At 52.3% G+C, this 9,558-nt stretch overlaps 1 protein-coding gene across 1 annotated transcript; it reads left to right on the forward strand.

Moving 5' to 3' along the window:
• Nucleotides 1-8,182: 8,182 nt before the first annotated feature.
• TMEM125 (transmembrane protein 125) lies at nt 8,183-8,845 on the forward strand. The gene has a single exon (XM_068407115.1). It carries the CDS (start codon nt 8,183-8,185, stop codon nt 8,843-8,845), a length of 663 nt encoding a protein of 220 aa, XP_068263216.1.
• Nucleotides 8,846-9,558: the final 713 nt, after the last annotated feature.

Here is a 9,558-nt window from a genome sequence, read left to right on the forward strand (position 1 = left end):
TGGTTTAAAGAAATGGAATCAATCTTTCTGAAAAAGAACAACCTTGTCCTAATAAAGGCAAGAAGCATATACAGGTGAAGAGTGATTTCTAAGTGGTGATTAATATGCTTAAAAGTATGCCTGTGTGTCACCCTCATGGGAAAGATTTTAAAGGCAATCCAAGGCCTGTCGGATGGAGCCTAGGTAGACAGCTGGCAAACTAGGTTCAAGGGGATTTTGAACTTGATCTTAGTGGCAAAGAGGCAGCTAAAACATTATGAGGGAGAATATTAAAAGTCAGGCATAGCAGAGTGTTACAACTGAGGTTTATCAGAGACCTGCTGGAAGCAAAACAGATGTTCAGGCCCCTTCTATACTGGGAAAACTAGACCAAGGTCAATCTCCCACACACGTGCTGTAGAAATGTTTTCAGAATTAAATTGTAACTGGATTATGGTTTTGTATGCTCATGGTCTTCTGAATTCTCTCAGGGTGCGAAGGCACTTTCTGCTTTCATCCTCTCTTTATCTGCATTGTCTGTTTCTCCTCCTGGTACCTCTCTAAAGGAACTGGGAAGCATCTCATACTCTTACAAAGTTACAACCCACTTTTTAAAGTGAATACTTGGCTACCTTTAAAGCTGAATAAGGTTTCCCCTTGGATGACATGTTTGTTAACTGGCCCGAGTAAAGGACAGGTTTTTCTTGGTAGGGGCAAGCTCATTGTTCAAGGGTGTTTGTATAGGGAAATCCACCACATCACATTTGTTGTTTTAGGTTTAGGACAACAACCACTGGACAGATGATATTTCACAAGTTTCAAAAGATCTGTCAGATTTTACTCAAATTCCTCAAGCTGTCATGCTAATTGGTGTCCATTGTATTAGCGTATCCTAAGCTTCCCTTCTCATAGCCTGCTAAAAAACTAGCATGCGACTTAATAACTGAGCCTCCCTTTCCATTAGTCAGGCAAGAGCTGTTCAGCCCCGTTCTATTCTTCCTACATCTTCCAAGAGATTTTCCAGCTGCTCAGACTCACAGTAGTGATCCTTTCTGCTGTCATTAAGCCCAGCCACAAAGGAGGTAGCATGCATTCAGTCCAGGAGTCCCATTCCCTTGCTGGCTTCAATGTTCCTGCTACTCCCTTTTTTTCACTTCCTCTCTCAAGTGAGTCCCTTTCTGTTTCCCTAATCCCTCTCAAACTGGTCACCCTTTTCCTGCCCCTGGACCACCAGGAAGTCGGCTCTTCGGCAGCATGGTGGGATCTGCGGATGCCGCTGTCTCCCAGGGCGGGGGTACTGTGGCTGCCTGGCGATGGGGAGATGGCACCACAGTTTGAAAAAGCACAATGGCAGATCCAGCCCCGATGCGACCAGGTGGCCCTGGCCTATACAGTAGTGCAGGGGCTATTTTATTTAATACCACCTAATACCAAATAGTTGCTGAATGTGTCAAATCTTCCCTCACACTGCCAACCTGGCTGCAGGCTTCCTCTTGCCGGCTGCCTGCGAGCTGCTCCCTGGCTCTGGCACCCCTTCACCTCTGGCTGGGAGGAAATGAGCCATCTTCCAGGATAGGTGCGTGGCCAGATCCTGCCCGGGGAGGGAGGGAGGGGTAGCGCCTGCACACCAGCGTGGCGCTGGAGCCTCTCCAAGGCAAGCAGCAGGTTTGCTGAGACGCCACCCTGCTGGGGAATGCACCTGCCCGGGCGAGAGGTGAGGGCTTGCAGCCTGTTGTGGGTGCTGCCCGCGCCACACCAGGAAGGGGAGCCAGCAGGAGCACCTGTTTTTTGGCAGGCGGTTGCCGGAGGAATGGAAGAGATTTTCCCCGTGAGCTCCCTTGGTAGCTCGATCCAGTGGAAGGAAAGCCAGGAAAAACCATTGCTGCCAGCCAGGAGCAGGGAACTGTGCTGGGCTGCTGTGTGCGGGCAGCGTCTAACGCAGGTGAGTGAGCCCTCCTCCCTGGAACAAGTCCGTGCACAGGAAGGGCCGTACTTCATCAGTGGCTGCTGGCAGGTTTGGGGGCTGCTTCAGACATATTTCTTAAGAGATTCTGCCTCTTACCTCCACATCGTTCCTTCCTTGCACCACCGTGTTTCCTCTCAGCACGTAAGGCTTGGGAGTTTCTTCTTCCTCTGGGACTCCCAGGCATCCCTCAGCAGAGGTGCATCAGGACAGGCTCTGTGGGCTCTGGATGATGGATGCCTGTTATACATGCAGAGAGGAAGGGGAACACAAAACTCTGTAATGGAGCAAGCCAAAGCTATCTAGATTCCTGTAAAAAGTAGCTGTATGCTGACCCTGTTACAACAAGCCCTCCACCATCCTTACCCCAGAGGCCCTAGGCTTGGTGAAAGGAAGAGACAGTCCACCATCACCCAGGGCTTCCCCGAGGCTTCCTGAATGATGTCTGATGGCAGGAGCGCTGGTGGGACAGATGCTCGCTTCTGGGAAAGCATTATCCCTCTGGCAGGGTAAAGAGGGTGGGCTCTCCCCAGAGACACAGATTAGAGAGCATAGGTTTGCCTGGATTTTGAGCAGCCCTGGAAAGGAGGAGCATTGGGAATTGGTGGTTGATTTTGGGTGAGACAGACAGATGCCACGTAAAAGCCCCATTACTCCCATTCCCCACAGGTTCCTCTATCCCCACTCCTGAGTTCTCAGGAGAAGAAAGGGGACCTTCCCACATGTCCCAGGGCAGCAGCATCCCTGCTCCCGGGGACACAGACAGGCCCTGAGCACTATGACATTCAGAGCTTCTGATTTGTATATTGGCAGTAATTCAAGCATGAAACAAGATGTATGAGCTTCATTCTCTTTGAGCCTACTAGGGAGTTAGAATAGAATAGAATAGAATAGAATAGAATAGAATAGAATAGAATAGAATAGAATAGAATATGCTTAGGAAACATTTCTTTACCAAGAGGGTGGTCAAACACTGGAAGAGGCTTCCTAGGGAAGTGGTCAATGCCCCAAGCCTGTTAGTGTTTAAAGGCATTTGGACAATGCCCTTAATAACGTGCTTTGATTTGGTCAGCCCTGACTTGGACTAGATGATTGTTGTAGGGCCCTTCCAACTGAAATAGAATAGAATAGACCAAATAGAACAGAAGAGACTATTTCAGTTGGAAGGGACCTACAACAATTTGACCACCCTCTTGGTAAAGAAATGCATCCTAAAGCACTGGAAGTTAGAAAAATTACATGAAAGGATGGGAAAATATTTATGCCTACTCTGGACTAGAGGTTCCTGTGAGGCACAGAGTGGTGGCAAGTCCATACCAAACAGTCTATGGCCAGACCTGGCCAAGAAGCAAATAAGCTGTGATGGACTGGAGAAGCAGAGGAAGGAGGTGGCTTGCATCTCTTTGAGATTGTGAGGTTCTGTTGGCTCTCATCTAGATTGCTCATGCAAATCATTTTATATATTGTTATTTCACAGCAAACCTCGCCAGACTCTCCCAGTCTCCATGATGTTCACAAAGTCCACATAGCTGCATAGAACCCTTCCAAGGCTGGAAGCGCTGCAGGAGCCTGTCCCAACCCCAGGCTTCCCCTCCTGAACACTGTGGGTAAGCAATGTCTCATGGTGTACCCTGGGTTTGGGGAGAGGAGGGAAGTGAGGAGTATTTCAACAGCTGAGTTGTATGTGGCTCTGAAATGAAAGTGTTAATTAACATACAGTCCATGGCCATCTGTCAGATATCAGACAGTCAGACACAAAAAGTCTATAAGTAAACGAAAATAAACGCGCACACCATTCTCGGGAGGTCAGCAGGCGTGCATCTCCCACACCTGCAGCCAGGAGTGGCCAGAAACCAGTTGATAATGACCCTCAATTCCCAGTTAAATGTTGTCAGAGTAGGAAAGGAAAAAAAAAAACAACAAAAAAGGAAAAACATGAACATTTTTGTTTTCCTGCATTCACAGTGCTTTCCTGCTCTTCCTCCCCAGCTGCCAGCCAGCCGTGGGGAAGGACAGCCTGTCAATTTTTTCCTGAAATGCGACCTTCAGCAGAAAGCATTGTGTGGCTGGGCTGGTCCTCTCCTCCTTTTTCTCTTGCATACAAAGATGGGAGCACTGAAGGTACTGGGTTCAGTAGTAAATAAATGGTAGAGATCAATAACCTGTGATACACATTATCAGACTGGCTAATCTCATGGGCTAACTGGCTTAAGTTCCCAAAGGGTCTGTGTTATGGTCTGTCCCAGACCAGTGAGACCAGGTAGCCCAAAGAAGAGCTACAGAAGGGGCAACTGCTGTGGAAAGGCTGTCCTTCTCCCTCATGGCAGAGCAGGGATCCACATCCCTTCCTTTCTCTCAATCTGATCTGGGCAGACTGATGTGCTGCATAATGCGAAAAAAACCCAGATCAGCAAAGCTGCTGTGAGATCTAGTTTCATCCCTTCTCCAAGGAGTGGTGGGTGACAGCCCAGGGTAGGGCTGCTTTGGTTTAACATAAAGACAGTCAGATTTTTCTTAAGAGGATGGGAGGCAATGCACACATGCTGAGGAATGGCAAACTGTAGCTAGATTTAAGGAAAAATTTATTCCTGGTGAGGACGGTTAAACACTGGAATGATCCCAGAGAGGCTATGGATCCTCCATCCTTGGCAGTATCCAGCACCTGAGTGGATGGGACCCTGCACTCCTCAGTCTGACTTTGAGGTTAACTCTGCTTTAAGCAGGTGGATGGACCAGGTGACTTCACAAGGTCACAGAATTATTCTGTGATTCTAAGAGTAAGAGTACCGTCACTGGCAGCACAAACCCTCACAGCCTACAGAAGCCCAAGCAAGTGGGAGTGCTTATAGATCAAAAGATTATATTCCCAGAACGTTTTCAAACAGACACAAGGAAACATGGAGGCACACTTCAGTGGAAGCCTTTGCCTCTACAAATCATTTGTTTAGTAGAGGTTAATATAACATTGGGCAATACGTGCTCGTCGAGGTCACACCTTACTTTGTTTTGCAGCCAGATGCTCTAACAGTTTTATCTTGCTCCCTGACCTTCTTCTGAGATAAATAAAAATTAAAATAGTTAAATTTTAAAAAGTAGCGTGAGAGTGCAGTGCCGTAGCTTGATTTTTGATCGCATTTTCCCTCATTGGTTTGTGATGTTGTGATTTTTTTGCTTACTGTTTGACTCACAACTTGTGTGTGCAACTTCGGTCGAGCAGCAGAAGGCCGCAGACTTTGCACTTCTCCAAGCTTTATGTTTTCTTAGTCCAAAATCTCAATCTAATCTATAAACCTGCTATCTACTAGACTCACCCATTTGCTGGTAATGAGGAGATAAGGCACCTCTGTGCCTGGAGAAGGAAAGGCAGGAAGAAGTATTGCTTAGCACCGAGCTGGTTTGCATAGGCTGGGGTAATGTCTCCAGGCTCAACGTCTTCTCACCCCTCTACTTTCAAAGTGCCCAGTGACATTCTCACTTTCTCAGGGACCTGTGTCCTGGGCACGTGAGGACAGCGCAAGGTCTCTGCTGTCTCATGCAAAATCAAAGTGGGTCCCAGCAGGCACAAATCAGCGTACTCAACCACAGCTTTTTTTCATCTCTAAATGATGCTTCCTGATAGTTCTGGCTCTAGCCAGGAGCTGCAGATCTCCCACGGGCCTTCAGGCAAGCGTACCTTCTGGAGCCTGGGTTTCTGTGTCCCAGCCCACCCCTGCCCAGGCAGTGCAAGCACCAGCAGCCGTGCTGCAGAACAGCATCAAACACGGTGCGATCGGTCCCAGGCCTGCAAACCCGCGGTGGTTAGAGATTTCCTGGACATGTGCTGCCAGCTGGCAGCGTGCCCTGAGCCACGTCCAAAGTGACCTGTCCTGGTTTCACTGGGATTTGGTTTCAGTTTGTGGCCAGCCATGGTGATCAAGGCCCTCAGCAGTTAAATCTGGGGCAGCTGACCCTGGCTGGCCCACAGGTGTATTCTATATCATTGACATCAAGCTCACTATAAAAGAGAAGGTTTGCTGGGAAGAGGGGGTGCTTTTCCTGCTCTCCTTGTCTCTCCTTCCTTCTCTCTGTTTGTTGTTGTGATTTCTGGAGCAACTTGCCAGTGATTTGTGGATGAGTATATTTTGGCTGTTTTGTGTTGTTATTTATATTGATTTTCTTCATTTCATTAAATCTGGTTAACTTCATCCCATGAGTCTCCCTCTCTTTTTCCCAATTCCCTTCCTCGTTTGGGGAAGGGACATTGGGTGAGAGAAAAACCTGCTATTGTTTAGCCCCGGGTGCAGGCTAAACGAAGACGTGACCTCATGCTCCATCACAGCCAGGGAGTGACTCAGGAGGAGCCTGGCCTGACACTGTCAGGCGGTGTCTGGTTCGAGCACCCCCACACTATTGTCCTCCCTCTTCCCCCACCCCCAGTTGGCTTGTCCGTGGTGGAGGGGGACTTTGAGGCATTCGCAGATAGCAAAGGCAGTGCCATAAGGGGATGCAGTCTGTGAAGACCATCTGAGGACAGGGAGAGCTGTGGGAGGAAAGGTCCCTGGTGTGTGCAGAGCTGCCATGTGTCACAAATTGTCCCCACCCATCTCTAATGAGCCCAGAGTCCCAGGGCACAAAGACAAGTGGAGTGTGTTTTGCGCAGGCTGATGGTCTCCTGGAGAGCCATTTCTAGCAGGCAGGGTGCTGCATGGCTGTCCACCCAGGAGAAGTGACACAGCTCTGACACGGGGGATCTGCGTCAGTTCCTGGCCCCGCCATGGGCTCCTGCGGCACACTGAGCAGTTTGTGAGTGAGTGTGACTGAGGGACCATTGATCTGTCTGGGAGGTGACTGGGGAGGCAGTTTGGGGGTCTACATGGCCTGCCCCATGTCTCAAGGGCTCAGCCATAACTGAGGTGCTCCTGTTCCATCCTCCCCAGCACCTCTCCTTGCTTTGGGTACCGGCTGTGCTGGAGGGTCCCTCTGGTGCTATGGGACCAGCCAGAGCACTCACATGCTGGGGCAGGACGTTATGTGAGAGAAATGCAACTGGTTTCTACTCCTGGTGTAAAACTGTACTGGGAGAAGCGTTAAAGGGGGGCCCAGGATGCTGGGGAGTTGATGAGCCTGGGAAGCCAGGCTGCAGGTTGAGACAAGGCGCTGTGCCAAGGGGAGCCCAGCTAAGCACAGCACCGTGGAGCCTACCTCCACCCTGCAGCTGCCGGTGCCCTTCCCCTGCTCCCCTCCGGTGATGCTGTCCTTCAGGGACCAGGAGGAACACAGGGGAAAGGAAAATTTTGGGGTGCTAGGTCTCAGCTGTTTGGGGGGCTCTTTCCAGGGAAGTGGTGAGACCACTGGAGATGTAACCGTCACATTTCTGTAGGGAACTTGGAAGGAGGGACTGCCAGCGGTGCAGGGGTAGGGACAGGGCTGAGGACATGCAGCAAGTGCAGCTCTCGCTCCTCCAGCAACTGGACTGGAAGGGTTAAGCCCCGGTCCTGACCCCCACCTCCCGCTGTCGTGCTGGGCAGCAGAGCCAGTTGGTGACAAGAGGCTGATGTTGATGAGGGAGCATGTGAAGCTGGAGCTGTGAATGGGGCTTTATCCTGGGAGGGACCTGCCTCTGCTCCGTTCCTGCCCTGCTGCCAGCACCAGCTGCAGGCAGAGCCCTGTGGGCAGCGATGTGCCAGTAGCCTCTGAGCAGGGCACATGGGGCTGGGGAGGCAGGAGACACCCTTGGGGCAGGCTGAGGTCCCCCTCCAGCACATGGAGGTCTCCTGGGATGATGTGCGTGGCTGATCTGTGCTCCAACGCATGGGGCTTTTGTGAGGGAGGCAGGGGAAGGTCTGCAGGCCAGCCTGGAGCAACCAAGGCCCAGGGTTTGGCAGAGGATGGTTTGGTACAGGGTAGAAAGGTCTGTTTAATGATATCTTCTCTTCTTGACTCTTTCAGATGAAAAGCGCAAGAAAGGAAGGACACAGCCCTGGTTGTCCCCTTATGGTGCTGCTCTGAGGGTGCTCCACCATGTCCTGCAGCCCTGCCTGGGGAGTGGGCTCAGCCCCAGCACATGGACTGTAGCTCTTCAGGTGGCACTGCTGCAGAAGGGAGCTCCACCAGCCTCCAAAGAATGAGACAGAGACGTCCCTGAATGAGAAATGCAGCTGCCTTGGCAACCGCGGCTGCCTTGACCCTCCACTTCGCTGTAAGGGTGTAGATTCATCTGTGCAATCACCCCATCGTGCCCTCCCCACCCACCCACCCACCATGCCGGAGCTGGCAGAGCTGAGCAGCCCCCGCACCCTTGCGGACAGGGACCGCATCCAGAGGAGTATCTTGGAGGAGCATGTGGAGCTCTGGTGGTTCCAGGACCCCAAGAAGTCCATCCTGTGCTACGGGATGGCTGTGGTGCTGACCCTGGCCTGCGGGATCGGGGGCATCATCCTGCTGTATAGCACTAGCAGCCGGTCTGGGGAGTGGCGGCTGGCCGTGGGCATCACGCTCTGCTTCCTGGCCGTGCTCGTGCTGCTGAAGCAGCTGCTGAGCTCTGCAATCCAGGACATGAACTGCATCCGCAGCCGGGATCAGATCGAGCTCCTGAGGAGTGGGGGCTTCTCGGACTGCCTGGTGCTGCTGCTCAGCGCCCTGGTGCTGGTGGTCTGCGGGGTCGTGCTCACCATCCTCTCCACCACGACGATGCCGCTCAGCCCTGCACGGCCACTGGCCATCATGTTCACCAGCGGGGTTGTCCTCCTGACTGCCGGCAGCGCCATCCTCCTCTGCCTGCTGCTCTACCTGCTCTGCACCTCCTGCTGCCAGGCTGCTCCTCGGAGCCTGGAGACCGGTGAGATCCGTGTTTTCACCATCTCCGGCCGCCTCACTGCAAACAGGCGGCTTCCTCCCACCTCCAGCATGGCCAACCTGGTCTGACCCAGGACACCCCTGCGTGAGGAGCCTCACTGGATGCGACCTGTCAGCAGGGCTTGTGCCAGCCTTTCCCCAGGGAAGGGCGAGCGTTGCGGTGTGCCTTGTGCTTCTTTCGGAGATGACTGGCGTTTGCTTTGCCCCAGGCTGACGGTGCGGCAGGGACTCCAGGGACTCGGGGTGCCTGGATGGCTCTGTGTCCTGGCGCGTTAGGAGCGCAGCGCTGGCCTGGTTGGTGCTCTGTCTCCACAGAGCCTCCTTGTGTCCCCCTCTCCCAGCCTGCAGGACCCCTGAGCAAGGTAGAGCCTGTAGCAGCTGATAAATGGCAGGAAATATTCTGCGTGTCAGCAGGAGTGCAGCGCAAGGGAGGGGAGCTCAGAGGGAGGTACGGCTGCAGGGCTGCTCCCGAGAAAGCACCTGTGTGTCTGCGGGAGGGAGCATGGGATTTGCGTGGGATTCTGTGTGCCAGAGCCCCTGGCACAGCTGGACCTCACATGAAATGCCGTTTGTATTTGCAATGCCAAGTTGTGTTCCAATATTACCTTTCTGCAACCCAACATCTTCTGTGGTTTATCAAAGGGGTGATCAAAGGGTGTTGGTGTCAGGGCCCTGACGGGTTATCACTGCTGGGCTGTGTGTCGGGGCTCTGTTACCACACCAGCGTGCTCCAGCCACGCGAGCTGCAAACAGCAAGGTGCAGTCGCTGCGGGATGGTGGTG

The sequence above is a fragment of the Nyctibius grandis genome, chromosome 8, assembly GCF_013368605.1.
Source record: "Nyctibius grandis isolate bNycGra1 chromosome 8, bNycGra1.pri, whole genome shotgun sequence".
In the NCBI taxonomy this organism is placed as follows: Eukaryota; Metazoa; Chordata; class Aves; order Nyctibiiformes; family Nyctibiidae; genus Nyctibius; species Nyctibius grandis.

Excerpts from the sequence above, each read along its gene's own strand:
- TMEM125 (XM_068407115.1), top strand. The coding sequence starts at position 8,183 with ATGCCGGAGCTGGCAGAGCTGAGCAGCCCCCGCACCCTTGCGGACAGG.